The sequence below is a fragment of the Stenella coeruleoalba genome, assembly GCF_951394435.1.
Source record: "Stenella coeruleoalba genome assembly, chromosome: 15".
Classification (NCBI taxonomy): domain Eukaryota; kingdom Metazoa; phylum Chordata; class Mammalia; order Artiodactyla; family Delphinidae; genus Stenella; species Stenella coeruleoalba.
Window position 1 is genome coordinate 16,521,311 of NC_137161.1, and position 21,141 is coordinate 16,542,451.

General features: G+C 49.9%; 1 protein-coding gene across 2 annotated transcripts in view; it reads right to left on the reverse strand.

Annotated features, from left to right (window-relative positions):
* Positions 1-17,402, reverse strand: part of L3MBTL1 (L3MBTL histone methyl-lysine binding protein 1) — a gene marked incomplete at its 3' end in the record, with an annotated part of 29,400 nt that extends 11,998 nt beyond the window's left edge. The window contains exons 1-14 of one of the 2 annotated variants that reach the window (XM_079946308.1): positions 17,181-17,402; positions 16,783-17,009; positions 16,308-16,449; positions 15,836-15,986; positions 15,569-15,704; positions 14,817-14,901; positions 6,694-6,782; positions 6,096-6,200; positions 5,101-5,236; positions 4,656-4,761; positions 3,270-3,470; positions 1,160-1,236; positions 547-632; positions 253-363 (exon numbers count right to left, since the gene is read on the reverse strand). In XM_079946308.1, the coding sequence (XP_079802434.1) occupies positions 253-363; positions 547-632; positions 1,160-1,236; positions 3,270-3,470; positions 4,656-4,761; positions 5,101-5,236; positions 6,096-6,200; positions 6,694-6,782; positions 14,817-14,901; positions 15,569-15,704; positions 15,836-15,986; positions 16,308-16,449; positions 16,783-17,009; positions 17,181-17,316 (1,788 nt within the window). In that variant the 5' untranslated portion in view covers positions 17,317-17,402. Of the gene's footprint in view, positions 1-252; positions 364-546; positions 633-1,159; positions 1,237-3,269; positions 3,471-4,655; positions 4,762-5,100; positions 5,237-6,095; positions 6,201-6,693; positions 6,783-14,816; positions 14,902-15,568; positions 15,705-15,835; positions 15,987-16,307; positions 16,475-16,782; positions 17,010-17,180 lie in introns of those variants that run through there. The other variant, XM_079946309.1, reaches the window with a different exon arrangement.
* Between the last annotated feature and the right edge of the window lie 3,739 nt (positions 17,403-21,141).

Sequence of the window (21,141 nt, forward strand, 5' to 3'; positions counted from 1 at the left end):
AGGACAAGGATCATTAGGCCCATTTTATAGGCTCAGAGAGGGGACGTGACTTGTCCAGACTCACAAAAGTAAGTCACAGATGAGGCCAGACTGAGACCCAAGATCTTCGGCCTCAGGTTTAGAGCTCCCTTCCCTGCAGTGCACAGCCTCCCTCAAGTCTGGCTCATGCCATGCCCTTGACCTCAACCCAGCCTACAGGAGCCCTGCCCAACTGGCCTGTCCACTCCCCCAGCCCAAGGAGCCCAGAGCCACCTTTATCCGATGGTCCTCAACATCCTCCACGCTGGCCACACGAATTAGGGCTGGGTTCCTGCGGTCCACGGCCTCCAGTTTCATGTTGACCAGGAAGCTGTGCGGGGGTCGCTGCGGGGGGACAGCAGCCTTCAGGCCGAGGCCCAGCTCAGCAGAGCTGAATCCCCAAGAGGGGAGCCCAGGTGCTGTGCCTGGGGAAACCACAGCCAAAGGGGGAGGCCAGGGCCCCGTCCTGGCTGGCCGAGGGCTCCTCCCCTTCCCGAGCTCAGCTCGGGGCGGGGAGAGATGACTCACCACCTTGAAGGCCCAGGCGGGCACAGCAGAGGCCCCAGTTTCTTCCAGATATTTCTCCCAACAGAAGCTGTCAGGGTCTGGGTAGTCTGGAGGAGAGGATGAGTGCAATGTCTAGGCACCCAGGTGTACTGGGGGAGCTCTCCCCTCCAAGCAGGACCAGGGGCATGGAAAGGACAAAGGCCCGTGGACAGGGGGCTCCTGAGGCAGGGGGGTGCCAGGCAGAAGCAAGCACACCACCTCACAGCTCACAGGACTTTCTGGGAACCCTGGCCCCTAGCCCCCTCCTTGGCTCTGCTGCTCCAGCCCCGGTCCCATCTGAACCCCTACTGCGTGTGGGCCAGCGTAACACCCCGACAGGGAAGGATACACTTTCGTTGCTCTTGACTCCTGCTCCCTTGCTGAGAGGGGGGTCAACTAACTTTCTTCCCTTCAACCTTAACAGAGTCAGGGTTTAACAGGCCTCTGCTAAGATCAGAGGGTTCTCAACTCCCAGGCAAAGAAGCTAAGGCTCCAGGCCACATCTGTCCCCTCCCCCTGCCCCCTAAAGACCCAGCTAATGAGATACTGGTAGGGGACCAGGGAGAGGGGGGCTTGGCTCAGGCTGCAGGGTCACCTTGTGGAGGGGTGAGGGGCTTTCCTTGCTTCTGGCACCAACCCACTGGGTGGATGTAGGGGCTGCTGGGATCACACCTGAAAGGCAAGAATTATGCACTGTCCCAAGAATCAATCTTGTGAAAATGACTCTATTACCCAAAGCAATCTACAGATTCAGTGCAATCCCTATCAAATTACCAGTGGCATTTTTTACAGAACTAGAACAAAAAATCTTAAAATTTGTATGGAGACACAAAAGACCCCGAATAGCCAAAGCAGTCTTGAGGGAAAAAAAACGGAGCGGGAGGAATCAGACTCCCTGACTTCAGACTATACTACAAAGCTACAGTAATCGAGACAATATGGTACTGGCACAAAAACAGAAATATAGATCGATGGAACAGGATAGAAAGCCCAGAGATAAACCCACGCACCTATGGTCAACTAATCTATGACAAAGGAGGCAAGGATATACAATGGAGAAAAGACAGTCTCTTCAATAAGTGGTGCTGGGAAAACTGGACAGCTACATGTAAAAGAATGAAATCAGAACACTCCCTAACACAATACACAAAAATAAACTCAAAATGGATTAGAGACCTAAATGTAAGACCAGACACTATAAAACTCCTAGAGGAAAACATAGGAAGAACACTCTTTGAAGTAAATCACAGCAAGATCTTTTTTGATCCACCTCCTAGAGTAATGGAAATAAAAACAAAAATAAACAAATGGGACCTAATGAAACTTAAAAACTTTTGCAAAGCAAAGGAAACTACAAACAAGACAAAAAAAAAACCCCTCAGAATGGGAGAAAATATTTGCAAACGAATCAATGGACAAAGGATTAATCTCAAAATATATAAACAGCTCATGCAGCTCAATATTAAAAAAACAAACAACCCAATCCAAAAACGGGCAGAAGACCTAAACAGACATTTCTCCAAAGAAGACATACAGATGGCCAAAAAGCATATGAAAAGCTGCTCAGCATCATAATTATCAGAGAAATGCAAAGCAAAACTACAATGAGGTATCACCTCACACCAGTTAGAATGGGCATCAACAGAAAATCTACTACAACAAATGCTGGAGAGGGTGTGGAGAAAAGGGAACCCTCTTGCACTGTTGGTGGGAATGTAAATTGATACAGCCACTATGGAGAACAGTATGGAGGGTCCTTAAAAAACTAAAAACAGAATTACCATATGACCCAGCAATCCCACTACTGGGCATATATCCAGAGAAAACCATAATTCAAAAAGACACATGCACCCCAATGTTCACTGCAGCACTATTTACAATAGCCAGGTCATGGAAGCAACCTAAATGTCCATCAACAGACGAAGGGATAAAGATGATGTGGCACATATATACAATGGAATATTACTCAGCCATAAAAAGGAACAAAATTGGGTCATCTGTAGAGACGTGGATGGATCTAGAGACTGTCATACAGAGTGAAGTAAGTCAGAAAGAGAAAAACAAATATCGTGTATCCACGCATATATGTGGAACCTAGAAAAATGGTACAGATGAACCGGTCTGCAGGGCAGAAATAGAGAGACAGTTGTAGAGAACAAATGTATGGACACCAAGGGGGGAAAGTGGCGGGGGTGGTGGTGGTGGGATGAATTGGGAGATTGGGATTGACATGTATAAAATGGATGACTAATAAGAACCTGCTGTATAAAAAAATAAATAAAATAAAAATTAAAAAAAAGAATTATTCACTGTCCCAGAATGAAACTTCAAGGTCCTAAATCTGCTATCCTATGAGATCATGGCGACAGGGCACACCCTCATGTTACTTCTGAGTGAGAGTGAGACAGATGAGGTGAGAAAGTCAGAAAATTCCAAGAGTAACTAAAAACTCTAACAGCACCTTAATATCTCAGGGACAATCATGGGTCACAGGGGTTTGCTCATCTTAACCTTGGTACTTTTAGATGAAATATTTAATTGCCGTCATAATTAATAAGTGATGTAGATCAAATCCACAGGGCAGTCAATTGTCCCCCGAGCAATATGTCAGGGCTGGGCTGGGTCTATGTGAAGCCTCCCGTCCCCGCCATCCCCTCCCCATCCCCGTCCCCAGCCCCAGGGCCAAGTCTGGGTCCTCCCACTACCAGTAGTCATAAGTGTCATCCCAGTTGTCAAAGTGCACCAGGAAGCGGCTGTCCACCACGTCGGTCACACTGGCCACACAGATGAGGGATGGGTTCATGCGGTCCACGGCCTCCAGCTTCATGCCCACCTGGAAGCCCAGGGGTGGGGGACTCTGGGGGCAAGAAGAGGGGCTGCCACGGCCAGGCTCAGGCTGGCTTGTGCTGGCCCAGGACCCACCGGCAAAGGAAGAGGAGTAGGTTCCCTGGGGGTCATGCCTGGAGGGTGGGCAGGGAGGAGGGCGGGACAAAGAGGCTGAGAAAGAGGGTCCCTCCAGGGCAGAATCACCAACCTCAGCCCTGAGCCACTCAGGAATTTCTGGCCTCCAAGGGACTCTCAGAGGAAGCCTCACTGTGGCAGAAGATGACTGACTAACACGAGGCTACACACTCACCCAAAGAGTCTGCCAGGCTGAGCACAAGCCTCCCCTCCCCAGACGAGCCTGGCCCAGCTTGGGCTGAGGCAGGTGGGTCCGCAGAGGGGTGGCAGAGAAAGAGGAGTTGACATGTGAGGCAGGGAGCGGCGGGAGGCACCTGCCACGTGTCGGGCATGAACTCCAAAAACCATCACCTCCCTCAATTTTTACCACAGCCGTAGGGAGATGGGTATTATCACCCCCATTTTATAAATTAAGTGACTTGCCCAGGACCACAAAGCTGGCCAATGGTGGGGACAGGACTTAAACAGTTTGATTTAAAAATCTGCATCCCCCGTCACAATAGCTGGTAGAAGCCCACCGGTCACACGGGAACCTCTAAGTATGAACTCTGGGGCTGGACTGGGGCTGGGGGTACCTGCACGTTCCTGGACAGCATGGTACAGCCCCTGGCCCACGGGGACCCTGGGCTTTCCATATGGTAACAGTTGTACTGGGAGTTCCCTATATATCTCTCAAACCTTTTGCTTGGGATGAGGAGATATTTTAGTTGCGGGATAAAGTTGCCGGCTGCCTTGAACAGAGAGAAAGACAAGGGGTGAGTGTTGGAACCAAATGGGAAAGCCTCAATGTTGGTCAAAAGGAAGGAAAAAGCCACTCCCACAATACAGGCTTGGACCTGACACCAAGAACTGCAGAGAAACCCAAGCCAAAAAGAAGAATGACACCTCAGTGCCCAGGCTCAGAGGGGGATGTGCGAAGGAAAGGATTTCAGCGGTAGGGAGGAGGGAGGGAACTGGGGGAACCCCGTAATCGGCTTCCTCCTCTGGCCCTGGGCCTGCCCAGTGGGCCCCTCCCATCTGGTGAGGACCAGAGCCCAGCTGGGGGCACCAGGAGATGAGTGCTTGTCTGCTGAGTCAGAGAGCCTGGCCGGCTGCAGTGACTCTATCCTGGGAGGCAAATGTCCGCTCACTCAGGGGCACTCACGTGGCTCTGGCTCACAAACAGGTGCTTGGGGGCAGCCTGGGTTCTTGTGCTGCGCAGGTAATGGCTCCAGCTGAACTCCTCCTCCTTGTAACCTGGGCCCCTCAGGGGGGAAGAACAGAGCACCGTGCAGACAGAGGCTGGGCCATGGTGGGTGCACCCCACACTGAAGCAGCAGAATCAGGCAGGCCTGAGGACCCCACAAGCCTCGAGAACCTGCCCAGGGAACCCCTGCCGAAGCAGAACACAACCTGGGTGGACGTCCGCTCAAGGGGCAAGGGCAAAGCAGAAGCCCTGGGGCCGAGGCATAGCAGGATGAGATGCAGAGAGGCTGGCTGTGCAATGGGAACAGGGAAGGAGCTACCACCAGGAAGGGGTGGGGGCAGGTCTGGGAGGCTCACTGCCTCACTGGGACCAACCCAGCTAGGCCTTACCTTTGGGGGGTTGCAGCTTGTGCCCCGTCTTCTCGAACCAGCCAGCGGGATGAATGTCAGGGGAACTGGCATTGATCCAGAAGTCGTGGCACTCGGAATACCCATCGAAGTGCAGACGTAGGCGGTAGCCACATACCTGGCCCCACGAGGGGGAGGGAGGGAAGCAGTCGCTGCACTCCCCTTCCCTCACCTCTCCTGGCCCAGCCTGGTGTCTCAGGGGCTCTGGTGCTAGCAGACTCCCCACTCCACCTCTCCTCACCCCCAGGTTTCCCTGCATCCTGCACTTTGCCCCACACCCTCCCATCCTGCAATGAGGATGGTTCACATACTCATGAGCCCTGAGCTCTGGGCACAAGACAGGTAGATTCTAAGCACTCTCTGGCCCCTCTGAACCCTGGATAGAATCCCAAGGGCAGTGACCAAGGCTCAGGCCTACTCAGGGCCCCCAGGGACCTTTCCTTCTGCTACCTTCTCTCACTGCTCAGACCTCAGCAAGCTGATGGCGGCTCCTTGAGCACGGCGCCCTTGAACGTGGCATTCCATGCCTCAGTGCTTCCGCTCGCTTTGCCTCTTGTGCCTGGAACATCCTATTCATTCACAACTCATCTCTCGAGACTCAGCAATGGAGGCCCTTCCTCTCTGAAGCCGCTCCTGTCCCCTCAGTGCCCCCCTGCTCACACCTGTCATCTCCCCTGTGGGCTGTGGCCGTTTATCTGGCTGATTCCCACACAACGGTGAGCTCCTAAGAGGACAAGGACCTTGTTGGACTCGAGCCACCATCCCCGCTCTCAGGAGCGCTCCTCCTCAGTAACATCACCACCCCGACCCTTCGCCTGATTTCTGTCCGATGTTTAGCTTTCTGCGCCTTCCCCTCCCCTTTCTGAGGGCAGTGCAGTGCCCCCCTCATCTGAGTCCGGGCCCTCCGTGCCCCTGGCTGGCTCCTTCAAGCCATCCTGAGAGGCGTCACCAGGATGGGGGTGCCAGCCTCAGCTCACCTCAGCCACGGTGAGGATGAAGTACATGCTTGGGTGCTGAGGGTCGATGCCTTCCAACTTCATGCCCGGTTTGAAGCCATTCTTGTTATGAGTGACCACCTGGTACTGTCCATGCACAGATGGATAAGGGCTCAGCTTCCCTCCAGCCTCACCCTTGCTTAGTGCGCGCGGGGCAAAGGAACTGCCTTTGGGCTCCACCCGCCCAGCACTACCAAAGGGGTGACTTATTTGGGGGTCTTTAGTGCAGGGATCCAAAGCAGGACAGACTAGCTCCTAGGTCCCTCGAACAATGGATTTCAGGGCTCTCTCTTACCCAAGTCATGGAAAGATCAGAATTGATTAGAAAGCACCAGAATTCAAAAGTCTGCAGGCCCAGGGACGGGTGAGCCTGGGTCCCACTCCCCTATTTCTTCCCACCGAGGAAGCCCCTTACAGTGAGCCCTTTTCTACTCTGGGCCCCTAACGAGTCTTTCCACCTTCCATTGTGCAAGTCCTTTGAGGGATGTCAGACACAGAAAACACCAGAAGGCCTGAGTTTGGTGGTGAGTCCCTGGACTGGGAAGACAAGCTCCTCCTAGGAGGAAAGTATGTGACTCACGTCCTGGAAGAGGCTGACGGGGGCAGTGATGGCCTTCTGCTCCTCAAGGTAGGATTCCCACGACCAGCCTTCCTTCTTCTCCCCGGAGGCTGTGGGCAGGAGACAGACAGGCTGACCCCTGGGCTGCTCCTCAAATACCATCTTCCGACCCAACTCTACCTTAACCTCCAAAACAAACTTTTGTCTGTGATTACGAGCTGCCCTCTAGTCCCACTCAGCCATGAGGTGCCGCACACAGCGGGCTGTACCAAATTCTGTCCGCCCCGTCCCACCCCAGCCCACTGTCAGCAAAAGCACTTCGGATTCGGGAGCGACTAACAGAGGTTAGAGTCTCAACCACAGAGGGACGAAGCTGCGTGGCAAATCCTGAGCCGGAGGACTTAATCACAGCAACACCTAAGCTCACCGGGAAAGAAGAGGAAAAAGAGAGATGGGAGGAAAACATGCAATGACGAAGAAACAGAAGAGACCACACAGAAAGAAGAAACCCCCTTTTCCCGATTCTTCTTCCTCTGAGCACTGACTGACAGGCTCACACAGAGACAAAATGTATGTATGTGTGCTTGGCGTGCCCACAGAGTAGAGACTGATTACACACACACCCCCCAGAGTGCACACAAACACACACTCACACACACGTACTTTGGTCAGAGCCTACAGCCCTCGGAGTCTCCAGGTCCTGGGGAGGGGGAGCTGAATCTCCCTGTGGGACCTTCAATTTAGCCTGAGATGGAGTCCTGGCCTCCAACACAGAGGCGAAACATCCTTTAAAGATGGGAAAAGCTGGCAACATGTAAGGTAAGCTCCCAACGTCAGCCTGAAAAAATTTGCCACAATCAATTCATATCGCTTGGGTGAAGAGCTCCAGCTTCTTCTAGAAACTTCCGTGCCTCAATTTTGTCATCTGTCAAATGCAGATCACTTTGTCTACCAGAGAGGGTCATCAGGAAGAGCAAGTGAGAGGCTGTGAGTAAAAGATCCTTATGAGATACTGGATCCTTCCTAGGTCTCCACGAAGGCCGTCTGGTCTGGACTCTCGCTCTGCCTAGCTCTGGCTCGCTTGGCGATTGTTCTGGGTCATTCTGGTGTGGAGTGGTTTGTCACTCAGGAAGAAGCTTTTTCCTTAATTGGAACGTACGTGGCTCCTAGGAGCTGCCTAAGTTCACCAGTCACTCCACTGAATCTTGAGATCCCAACCATCTAACCCAGATGGGCCAAAGCAGGTATTTTCTTCACCAACAGATCAACTAAGCCAGGAAACTCTGAGACCTACACCGACACAGCAACCTAGAGCACTTCCAACTCCCCTTTGCTCTTCCAACTCCCCTTTGTCCAGAGTGAAACCTGGGTCGCCCCTTAGAATAGCGGTCCCCAACCTTTTCAGCACCAGGGACCGGGTTTCGTGGAAGAGTTTTTCCATGGAGGGGGGTAGGGGGGATGGTTCAGGTGGTAATGTGAGCGATGCGGGGGTAAGGGGAGCGGGAAGCAAGGGAAGCTTCGCTCGCTTGCCTGCCGTTCACCTCCTGCTCTGCAGCCCAGTTCCTAGCAGGCCGAAGACCGGACCAGGGGTCGGGGACCCCTACCTTAGAACACATCACCCACTACAGTCCCTCAAGAAACTCTCACTGTTCCCACTCGGTCCTCATCTGGACTTATAGTGTAGGGGGAGGGGCAGGGAGGAGGCTTCAGGATGCCAGACTTAGCATCACCTTGCTGTTTCTGGCCACTGGCATTCCACATCATCCTGCATAATACCTGTTTTTTCAAATCACCAGTACTATTTACCAATCCCTTTACAGCACCCAGTTCTCTGTGGATGACATCTAGCTTTTTGTCTCACTCTTCCCAAACTATAACACAAGCCAAGGAGCTGATTAGCTGTCAGATTCCTCATCTCAGGCACCTTGGCCCCGCCTTGGCTCTTTCATTCCAAGTTCATTTCTCTTTAGCCATACTCCAACATGGCCAAGCTCTAAGCCCCTCATGCCATAGTAGAGACCTCTGACATCTTCACCTGCCATCCCTCACACTCCCATCCTTACCCTCCCATCCTCCCCGCCACTTCCCTCCCTGGGCCTTTATTACCTGGATTCTCTCGTAGTCATAACGCATATTTACAGTTTACCATCGCCCGCCACTTCCTTCTACCTCAACCATTCCTTTTATCATGTAGGGGTACCTCCCATGTACCGTGTCTGGTGCCAGAAACTGGGGGTACAGGGATGGTTCAGAGACTTCATATACATGGTCCCCTTTAATCCTAACATTGTCTGGACATGATAGGCAGGGCTGGTAGTAATCCTTTTCACAGATGGGAAAAGAGATTAAATGTAATCCACTAGAGAGAGGCCTGACCACTAAACCTTTTAGTAATGACTAGACTCCCTCCCTGACCAAGCCCCCAGCCTCCTCCAGTTTCCTGCATCCTTTTTCCATGGTGAACAACTGGCTGAAACTTTAGGCAAATCCCCAAGCTCAAGTAGGTCCCAAAGCTCCCGTGCATGTTTGTATAGTTTGTGTACCATACATAGGTGCCCAGCCAAGAGGGTGAATGGGGGCTGGAATCTAGCCTGGCTCCTTGCCAGGCCACGTGGCTATGAAGACAGGTTGGCTTTTTCTAATTGGCCTGTTCCAAAGGGGCACCTGTTTATAATTTGCACAAAGGCACCATATAGGCTGGCTGTAGCACCAATCCCCTCTTGATTTCCAGAAACGTTCCTTTGCTTATTTCTGCTCCCTTAGACTAGACGCCCCTGGCTAGCACTTTCTTAGCAAGGTCAGGCTGTCCAAAACCAAACTCGCAACTTCTCTGCCAAAGCTTCTGCCCCTCTCAGTATTCTCTATCCTAGTCAACAGCACCACACCATTCATCCAGTCATGCAAGCTGGAAGCTTGGAAGGGATCCTTTACATTTCTGTTTTTACTCCCCAGGATTCTTTAGTGCCTGAGTCCTACTGATTCCAACTCCTAGCTATCTCTTGACTATATCTCCACTTCTCCATGTTCTCTGTCCTTCTTGTTTTGAACCTAGTCCTAGAGCCTCTTAATTTACTGTGCCTAAAACTCAGTCTGTTGCCAGAATATCTCTAAAATAAAAATTAGTTTGTTATTTTTTTGCTTTGAGGTCCTCAATAGCTTTGGATTTCCAATCAAAAACCAAAAATCCAAATACCTTTCCACACATACAAACCCCCTAGCGAACTAGCCTCATCCTGCATTTCCATGCCTCTGTGCCTTTGCACATGCTGATCCCTCTGTCTCAGAGATTCTGTCACCACCCTGTCCCATCCTCCTATCTTTTTCTCATCCTTCAAGACCCAGCCATATCTCTGGCACCTAGCATAGGGTTTTTTTTTTTTTTTTTCCGGTATGCGGGCCTCTCAAAGCTGGGAAAAAAAAGGAACAGAGAGAAGGCACACGTAATAATAGGAGAAATTTTAAAAGGGATATCACTACATATCCTGCAGACTTCAAAAAGATAAAGGGATATTGTGAAGAACTTTAACATTCTTTTGACGAATTCCCTTCTTAATCACCCAGTCTTAAGCCTACTTCTACACACTAATGAAATTGCTCTCTTGAGTCACCAGGGCCACAATCCAATGATCTTGTCTTATTACTCAACTCTCTTGATCTCCATGTGCTACCAACCACCTGTTCCATCTCAGCATTTCCTTCTTGCTGTACTTTCTTGGCTGTATCTTCCGCCTCTTCTACTTCCATTACCGGTTTTTCTTTCTCCCACCCTAACCCTGCTCATTAATGGTGGATCCCTAGAAATCAATATAGTACTTCCCTCCCATCTTCTCTCTGGAAGCTTCTTCAGCATGGCTTCAGCTTTTTCAGTAGAGATAATTCCCAAATGAATGGTTCTAGCCAGACCTTCCACTGGAAGGTCAACAGGAAAGACAAAAAAATGTAAAGAGAAGAACAGAGCACCATGGTTCAAGAACAACCGATGACAAGCAGTCATCAGGATGCCACCATTGGCTGGTTCTTTTCATTTTAAATTGCTACAGATACATCTCTGTATTTATCTACTTCTTATAGAGCATGGTTAGCCAATTCATAATCAGTTCATTTTAAGACAGAATGCTTAATGAAGAGCCTGTTACTTGTGTTCCAAAAGTATAAGGGATCTATGCCTGGGAATACCAGACTCAAGAGGTTGGGCTCCATAATGCTGTGCTCTACTGTTTATCCAGCCCTCAGTTTCTATGGAGTATAAATGGACTCTTTTCAAAATCTAATGAAAGCCATGGGCCACCTCCCCAGGAAAATGAGCAATTCACAGAATTTTGCATGTATATTTAAGAGGGCACTGCTGCAAGCGGCATACTGATCAATGTCTTGTACTGAATCACACACTTATATTCTCAACTTGTTCCCCAACTCTGCATGGCACTCCTTGTATTTTGATAGGAAACGTGTTTCTTATACCCAATTTGAAAACGGCAAGGATCTGAATAAATATTTCTCCAAAGAGAATATATAAATGGCCAACAAGCATAAGAAAAGATGTTCAACATCATTAGCCATCAGGGAAATGCAAATCAAAACCACAAGAAGAGGAACTTCCCCGGTGGTGCAGTGGTTAAGAATTTGCCTGCCAAAGCAGGGGACATGGTTCAAGCCCTGGTCCGGGAAGATCCCACATACCACAGAGCAAGTAAACCCGTGCACTGCAACTACTGAGCCTGTGCTCTAGAGCCTGTGAGCCACAACTACTGAGCCCACGTGCCACAACTACTGAAGCCCACGCACCTAGAGCCTGTGTTCCGCAACAAAGAGAAGCCACCGCAATGAGAAGCCCACGCAACGCAATGAAGAGTAGCCCCCACTCACCGCAACCAGAGAAAGCCTGCGTGCAACAACAAAGACCCAACACAGCCAAAAACAAACAAATAAATAAATAAATTTATTTAAAAAAAGAACACAGAAAGAGATACCACTCCATACCCACTATGATGGCTATTTGGAACACAGTCTAGCAGTTCCTTAAAAGGCTAAACATATGACCCAGCAATTCCACTCCTAGGTATATACCCAAGAGAAATGAACACTTATGTCCAGACAAAACTTGCACACAGATGTTCATATCAGCATTATTCATAATAGCCCCAAAGTGGAAACAACCCATATATATTCATCAATTGATAAATAAAGTGTGATATATCCATACAATATTGTTCAGCAATAAAAAAGAGATGGAAAAAAAAGGGATGAAGTACTGATACATGCTACACATGGATAAACCATGAAAACACTGTGCTAAGTGAAAGAAGCCAGTCACAAAGGACCACATGTTATATGATCCCATTTATATGAAATGCCCAGAATAGGCAAATCCACATATACAGAAAATAGATTGGTGGTTGCCTAGGGCTGGATGGGAATTGGTGGTTTGGGGGGAATGTCAATTAATGGGTACAGGGTTTCTCTTTGGAGTTATGAAAATGTTTTAAAATTGATTGTGATAATGGCTATACAACTCTGTGAATCAACTAAAAACCACTGAATTGTACACTTCAAATGAGTGGACTATATGGTATGTGAATTATACCTCTATAAACCTATTAAAAAGCTGTTTCTTGGCAGTTTCCTGGTGGCCTAGTGGTTAGGATTCCTAGCTTTCACTGCCATGGCCCAGTTCGATCCCTGGTTGGGGAACTGAGATCCCACAAGGCGTGCATGGTGGCAAAAAAAAAAGCTGTTTCTTGTAAAAATATGTATAAAGCACTAACTGTAAAAAAATGGATATGTTAGACATCATCAAAATGAAAACTTTCTGTTCCTCAAAAGACATCATTCAGAAGAAAACAAAAAAGCTAGCCAAAAACTGGGAGAAAATATTTGTAATATATACATCTGACAAAGGACTTGTATCCAGAATATATAAAGAATTAATAACAATTAATTCAAATAATTAAGACAATAACTCAATTCAAAATGGGTAAAAATATATGTCTAAAGTAACTACAAGGAAATAGAACAGGATGCTTGTAGCATTGCTCTGAATCTGAAAAGGCTATAACAAGTTGACCCCAAAGAGTGCCACTGCAGATACTTGACCTTGATGCGGGCAGGATGAGAGATGAAATGAGAATATCAGTAACTGTTAAAATTATCAGAATAGCTATTAACGACTATATAAATTATTAAGACTTTTGCAATGGTCTGTTAGAAAATGATGCTTCATTGGACTTCCCTGGTGGTGCAGTGGTTAAGAATCTGCCTGCCAATGTAGGGGACATGGGTTTGAGCCCTGGTCCGGGAAGATCCCACATGCCATGGAACGACTAAGCCCGCGAGCCACAACTACTGAGCCCGCATGCCACAACTACTGAAGCCTGCGCACCTAGAGCCCGTGCTCCACAACAAGAGAAGACACAGCAATGAGAAGCCCACGCACCGCAACAAAGAGTAGCCCCTGCTCGCCGCAACTAGAGAAAGCCCGCAGGCAGCAACAAAGACCCAAAGCAGCCAAAAAATAAATTTAAAAAAAGAAAATGATGCTTCACACAAAACAATTGAAAAGGTGAAGGAGATATATGGGAGAGAAGGCTGAGTGTGTGTACATGAGTTACATGGTTCTAACTCTTAAACTATTGGAACATTCCATCAGGACTAGATACGTCAGGTCTGTAGAACATGAATCCAATAGGGTAGCCATCAAACTACCAAATAGAATGTAGATAAAATACAGATTATCCACACACACAGGACATGCAAGCAGCCCTGCCACCTCCACCTCTACCCCCAGATTCTTCTCCCAAAAGATCCCAAAGATGAGTGGAAAAAGATTTTAGCCATAAGTGCAAACTTCTGTGTACTGACAAAGTTTCTTCCCTCGAAAAAAGGCGGAGGGGAGAAAATATCCGGAAACAAATGCCACACTGATGTTCACGGTTGAGATGGTGAAATGTATGAATCAAAAGATAACTTTAGACTGGTCAACAGGAGCCAGCTGAAAAAATGCTGGTTTAAGAATGTATTCCTGGGGAGGAAATTCCCTGGAGGTCCAGTGGTTAGGACTCCGTGCTCTCACTGCCGATGGCCCAGCTTCGATCCCTGGTCAGGGAACTAAGATCCCACAAGCCACACAGTGCGGCCCCAAAAAACAAAAAAAGAATGTATTTCCTTAAGAAAGATAGAGCAGTTGAGCCAACCGCAGTTAGACACTAACTCCTTCCTCTATTTAAGATTTAAGATGCCATAAACCAATGAGAGCTAAGACTTTGGCTTCTGATGTGACAGCCTCGGGTGAAAGAGAGAGCGGTGAAAATCTGGTTTGGCTAAGATGGGCAAAATATGGAATAGGCACGACAGAGTTCAGAGCCCTGGACACAGATTGCACTCTTCTGTATGGCACTGGAGCCATCAAGGCAGAATGATGCCCTAGAACTGACCTCGCTCTCTGGTTCTCCCTGGGACAGGAAAGACAGTGACTCATGCAACTGAGCCATGGTCCAAGAGGAAGCACCAACATACAACTCCTCCATTCATCCACTGAACAAACACATGTATTGAGAGTGTACTCCACACCAGCCTCTGGACTAAGGACCAGGGATACAAATGCTTAGGAGAAGAGATTCGGTTTTGAGGGAGGAAGACAGACATTGCTACCCAGTATCTAGGTGATTATAAGTGTGATAAATGTTACTTGGCTCCAGTTGGCTGTTGTCACATGGCAATGTGGAGATGCTAATGGAGAAGACCTGAGGGCCAGAGCTAACTATGAATGAACTTCGTTCCATTTTTCTTAGAACTGAAGGGTCAGAATGGGGGCCCAAATAGCAAGGTCAGACCAATGACCGGTACGGACTTGCTCACGCCACCACATGCTGCCATTAAAGGCTGCTCAAGTCTTTGGATATTGTGAGGCCTGCTCACAACTGGATGAAAGAGGATAAACAAACACATGATATAACCCCCAAGAACACACATATACTGATGCACAAACCAAAAACACCGTCTCTCTCATTCTCTCTGTCACACACGTGCTAACTTATGGTTATCTGTATATGTACAACACACCATCACAATGGTAACCCGCACTCCCAGCCTCACACTTCCGAAGGTGTATCCACACAGGAATGTAATATACACACGGGCCATCATACCAGGCTGGCTGCTGTTCCACTCCTCACTTTCTGGGGTGCTAGTGGTGGGCTGTCCCTCTGAATCCTTTCCTTCTTCTTGCTTCTCCTGTGGAAGGCAAGCCAGATCCCAGCTTCCTGTCCTCGTGGATTGGCGTGAAGCCTCAGCCTCTATTCCTGGCCCCTGCCTAGCTCTCTGGTCACATGGTGCTCTTCCCCAAACAGATGGATATTCTTCTAGGCTACCAGCAGGAACACAGCTCTGGCAGACAGTTCCTTACCACATGGGCAGAGACTCACATTAGCACACCCCCCCTAGTTACACAGCCTGACTACAATTCTCCTCATTCCCAGGTGGGGAAACTGAGGACACAAATACTTGCCCTGTGCCAATTTTGCCTGCCCAGTGGAACTTTCATGCTCTGTCTTTTCCAGCTTCTCTGCAACTAGAGCCCTGTGCTCCCTGGCCTCTGGCTCAGAGATGGGGCTCCAGTGATGAAGCTTTCCATCCGCCTGCACATCTACTTGGTTATTGATTCATGTCAATGTGACTTAGCCCTGCCACTAGACTGAGATGGGAGCTCTAGAAAAACAGGTTTATTTATTTCCCTCCAACCAAGTACAGGATCTGACTCAGGATGGGACCCCAAAATATGATGAGTGAGTCACTATGTGTCTTCTCTAGCCCAGCCCCACGATCTGGATTAATGGAGGGGATAGTGGAATTGAGGTATAGCCTCTAGCCTCCCCCTCCCCTCCCCATGCCCTCTTCCTACCATGGCCTCCGGCTCCGAATCCTCCTCAGATAGGCTCTGATATTCCCTATGCTTCCTTTTCTTCATGGGTTTGAGGAGCTCAGAAGCGCTGGTGCAGGAGTTGTTCTGGCCTGAAGAGTTCTCCACTATGACTGACCTGAGGGAGGGGCAGCCTGAGGGAAAGAACTACCCACCCCGCACCATCCACACCCTCTCCTAAGCCCTGAACAGGCGTGGGGCTTTGAGGCCCGCAGGCAGAGAAGAAGAGGTGAATTCCCTCCCCCTTACCGCTCCTGGAACAGCTGGGGGCAGCCATCATTGGAGGCCCCAGGATCTGGACCAGCGCCTTGCTGAGGCCCACACGCCTGGCATTGGCAGGTGCCATCATCCTCTGGCGGGTCCTGAGGGTTATCTCCTGGAGGGTCCTGGGGGAGGTCTTCTGCAGGGGGCCAAAAGGGTCTCAGGCCTCCCACCCATCACTTCCACACTCAGGCTCCGCCCACCTCGGAGCCCACGCTTGGCCTCCCCTTTGGTCCCCCCACCTTGGGCTCCCCTACTGGATAGCCCCATCTACTTCCCCTCCCACCCCACCCCACCGGCCCGCAGCCTTCTCCGCCCCAAGACCGACCCGTGGGCGTGGGCACACCTGCTGGCACCCGGGCCACGCCCCCTCGGGCCACGCCCCTGGCCTTGGCTCCTCAGGGAGTTCAGGGCTCCCCCTACTCCCACAGGGGCCCAGCTTCGGGCCTTGGGCTCCTACCCGGCTGTTGGGGGCCCGCATCGCCACCTCCCGCCAGGGCCTCGCCATCTTCGTACTCGGCCACGCCTTCCCGCCGCAGCTCGGGGCTTGGGGGCTGCTCCGCTCCTACCATGTTCGGCGGTGAGTATTCGCTTATCTGAAACTGGAGTGCGGAGGGTCAGAGGACCACGGCTCCTGTACTGGCCCTTGACCCACCCCTAGTCAGCATGGTCCTTCTCCAGCCGCCTCACTGCAAGCCACGCCCCCGGAACCCATTCCCCATAAGCCACGCCCCTAGGGCCCCGCAAATGTCTCGTTTGGGGAGGTCTGCACTCCAAGCCACGCCCCCAGAGTCCCACACTCCAAGTCCCACCCCCAGAATCCTCCCTCTTGGCCAGCTTCCCCACCTTCCGCCTCAGGCCCCGCCTCCAGGCCCGCAGGCCCCGCCCCACAGCTACGGCTCGCTGGACCCCCCCCAATCCTCACAGATACTGACCCGCAGGCCACTCCTAGAAGGCGGAGCCGCGGCCTCGGTCCACTCCAGGAGCCGCACTGTGCTGGCGCTGGGGCTGGCCGCCGGCCCAGCGCTTAACTGTGGCAGAACGGTGGCGGTGACAGGTACGCTGCCAGCCACTCGCTCTGAGGTGCCCACATGGATCTGCTCCCGCGGAAAGCAGGACACATCCAGGGCACTGCTGGGCAGACCAAGGGTGGCCGAGCTGGCTGCGAACAGATACACGGACAGACACGACACAGATGAGCCTGGTGGCCCTGCCCCAATCTGGCCATGCATGTGTTCAGGCAGGTGAAAAGTATCATCTCTTCCCCAGGACCCACACCTGCTTGGGCAGGTATGTGGGTGCTTCTCTTCCCCAGACCCCTGGCTATGCCCACCTGGAATGATAAAGGCAGCAGCGGGCAGGTGAGAGCCTGAACCTGGGCTGTCTCTGGCCACCAGGTGCACGCTGACCTCCCCTGTGGAGGGCCCCTTCAGTGTCCTCAGCATCTCTATTTCCGCATGCCCCTCCATCCTGGCAGGCCTACAAAAGGAACACAGCCCCCAAGGTGATCAGGGAGGTAAGAGGCCTCCTTGAGGAGGAGCTGCCCACCCATAGAGAAAAGCCTCAGTGCTGAGGGGAGTAGGGTGTTTTAGGAGCCCAGCATCAAGTTTGGCTCCTGGCTCTATCCAGGTCACTCAGGTGAGGGCTCTGGCCAGGCCCTGCACCTCCCCCAGTCTCTGTAAGATGGGCATGTGTGAGGGTGCTTTGTAAACTGATGTGCACACTCTAGGGAGTCTCGGGCAGTGTGTTTCAGGCCAAGGTTCTGTCTGGCCAGCTGTCTCATGGCACAGCCCAGGCCAAGTCCAAACTCCCCTTCTTTCTCAACCCCCACCTCCATCCCCAATAGAATCACTCCCTTCTCCCTCTGGGGATTCAGAGCCTTCAAGTACCAGATTCTCCTTCACTCATACACGTTCATTCTCCTGGGAGATGATCTTTCCTGATCGTGTTCTTTTATGCCCCCTGTCCACCACTCCCTCCAATCCCAAGCACAGAGCAGGCACTCAAACATCTGTTGCAGAAATGTATGCATCTGAAGAGCGAAGAGGTAGGGCATGAGAACGCAGGCAGTGCGTGATTTGGCTTTAATCAAGCCAGGGCAGCAGAGACATTTAATAAAGAGTTAGTTGAACAGGTAAGTTTATAAGAAAGAAGACCTAGTGACATAACAAATGTGCTTAATACCTATCATGTACTTAACTCCTAAAATGTGTCGGCCACTGTCCTAGATGCCCTCCCAGCACTGTCCAGTAGAATTTTCTGTGATGATGGAAATGTCCTATACCTATACTGTCCAACACAGTAGCCACTAGCCACATGAGTCTACTCAGCACGTGAAATGTGGCTCATATGTCTGAGGAACTGAATTTTAAATTCCGTTTAACTGTACTTAAATTTAAGTAGCTACCGGGGCTGGCCATAGCTATTGTTTAGCACAGAACAACTTTATACGTTTTCTTTTTTTTTTGGCTGCGCAGCACGTGGGATCTTAGTTCCCCAACCAGGGTTCGAACCCGCACCCCCTGCAGTGGAAGCGAGAAGTCTTAACCGCTGGACCACCAGGGAAGTCCCTACATATTCTAATTAGCCTGTCACCTCCACCTCCAAAACACATCTCAGAGTCTGACCACTTCCCCCCATCTCCATCACCACCATGCTAGTCCCAACCACCATCAGCTCTCCTTGGACTTCTGAAATTGCCTCCTAATTCATCTCCCTGCTTCCTCTCCAGCCCCTGCTACAGTCTATTCTCCACTAAGAGCAAACTTAAAAATTTTTCTTTTCTTTTTTTTTTTTTTTGCAGTACGCGGGCCTCTCACTGTTGTGGCCTCTCCCGTTGCAGAGCACAGGCTCTGGACGCGCAGGCCCAGCGGGCATGGCTCACGGGCCCAGCCGCTCCGTGGCATGTGGGATCTTCCCAGACCGGGGCACGAACCCGTGTCCCCTGCATCGGCAGGCGGACTCTCAACCACTGCACCACCAGGGAAGCCCTAAGAGCAATCTTTAACAATGTAAACCAGATCACATAATTTCCCTATCCACAATTCCCCAAGGGCTCTTGGCTGCCCTTAGAATAAAATCGAAGTGCTTTACGGTATAGAATCCAACCTCTGCCTTCCTCTCTGACCTCATCCTCCACCACCCTTCACCTTGTTCTCTACCCTTGATAGATTCTGGTTTTCTTCTATTGCGTGACAAACGTTCGCACCTCAGAGCCTTTGCCCTTGCTGTTCCTTCCACCTGGAATGCTCTTCCCCAAGCTCTGTGTTTGGCCGCCTCCTTCCCCTTCAGCAGGCCTCGGCTCAGCGGTCACGTCCCCAGAAGAGGTCTTTCCTGATCACTCAGTTTAAAGCACCACGCCCATCACCCTATCTCTTATCTCATAACTGTGTTGATTTCCTTTATGTCCATCATTATAATCAATAATGATCTTCATTTATTTATTTGTGTTTGATCAGTCGTCCCCACAGAAATATACGTTCCACAAGGGCAGAGACTTTATCTGTCTTGTCCATTGCTATATCCCTAGCACTTAGAATAGTCCCTGGCACACAGTATGTACCGTGTTGGATTTCAGTAATTTGAACTTGTTAATAAAAAGCAGTATAGGGGGGCTTCCCTGGTGGCGCAGTGGTTAAGAGTCTGCCTGCCAATGCAGGGGACACGGGTTCAAGACCCTGGTCCGGGAAGATCCCACATGCCGCAGAGCAACTAAGCCCATGCGCCACAACTACTGAGCCTGTGCTCTAGAGCCCGCGTGTCACGACTACTGAAGCCCGCACGTGTAGAGCCCGTGCTCCACAGCAAGAGAAGCCACTGCAATGAAAGGCCTGCGCATCACGACTAGGGAAAGCCCGCGTGCAGCAACGAAGACCCAACGCACCCAAAAATAAATAAATAAATAAATTTATTAAAGGAAAAAAGCAGTATAGGGAATTCCCTGGCGGTCCAGTGGTTAGGATCCATGATTCCACTGCTGGGGGCCGTGTTCAGTCCCTGATCGGGGAACAAAGGTCCCACAAGCTGGCGGTGCAGCCAAAAAAAAAAGAAAAAAGGAGTGTATGAGTAAGTGATACTTGGTTGCTTTAAGGTGTTAGCAGGGCTTGACAATGGCTTTTGGCATACAGCTTAAAGGAAAGAACATAGATGTAGGCTTAAGATAGACAAGTCAGTTTGAATCTCAGCTCCCCCTTAATACCTGTGATTCTGAGTAAGTAGCTTACCTTCCCTGAGCCTCAGTTTCCTCATGTGTAAAATGAAGGGGGTAATGGTATCTATCTTGAAGGGCTCTGATGAAGATTAAATGGAAAAAATACGGAAAGTCTTGATACCGGCAGGCCTTCAATAAATACCAATTCACTCCCTTTTAACAGAAATTTTGAGGAGCTTGGTAGCTCTAGTAACAAATAAGCTGCTTGCTGGCAAAATCAGCTTGCAATGGTTGCTATATTTCCCACCCTTCATTCCTCCCTCCTGCTGTTCTTGAGCACTGATTTATCTTCCAGCGTTTCCTCCCTAAAATACAGAGTACCTCCTATATAGTATATAGAGAGTGTATATTCAGGTAGGCAAAGGCTTGAACATATAACCTGATGAATTAAGGCAACAGTCAAACCAAGGTTTGTTCTCCCCCCTTCCCCCCCTTCAAAAAAAATGTTAAAATATAATAGCATTCCCTGAATTTCAATTCCAATTATTTTGCTTTGCACAGCTGACACAGTTGTACCATTTTAAGTTCTTTTAAATAGAGTTAACCTTTTTATTCAAAACATTGGCAGTCATTAGGAGTGAATATGGTTACTCCTGAAAGAATTCCATTTCGTCTGAAAGCCCATCATATATTTCAGGTCTATGAAGGGAGGGTGGTTGAGAGAGCTGCCCTTCTGTTCAGGTTTCTGCCCTTTTTTCAGCAGACACTGGAGGGCCAACTAGGTATCAGCATCCTTCTGTGCCCTGTGAATAGTCTCAAACAAGAGAAAGTGCTCTCATGAAGCCTACATTCTAGAAATAAGGGATAAAGTTAAGGCTGGAGTTATAATTTAAAAACCATCCTGTACGGACGGGAGGGAAAAATTATAGTACCGAGTATAAAGAAAAAGGTGGGAGGCTTGGAGCTCACCAAAATTTATAGGTTGGGAAGAGGAAGAAGATCTAGCCAAAGAGACTGAGAAGGAGCTTGCAATGAGATCAAAGGGCAACCAGAAGCATCTGGGCTGCTGGAGGGATTTCTGGAAGAAAGTTTTCTAGAAAGTGGGACTGCTCAGTGGTGTTCAATGCCACTGACAGATTAAGTC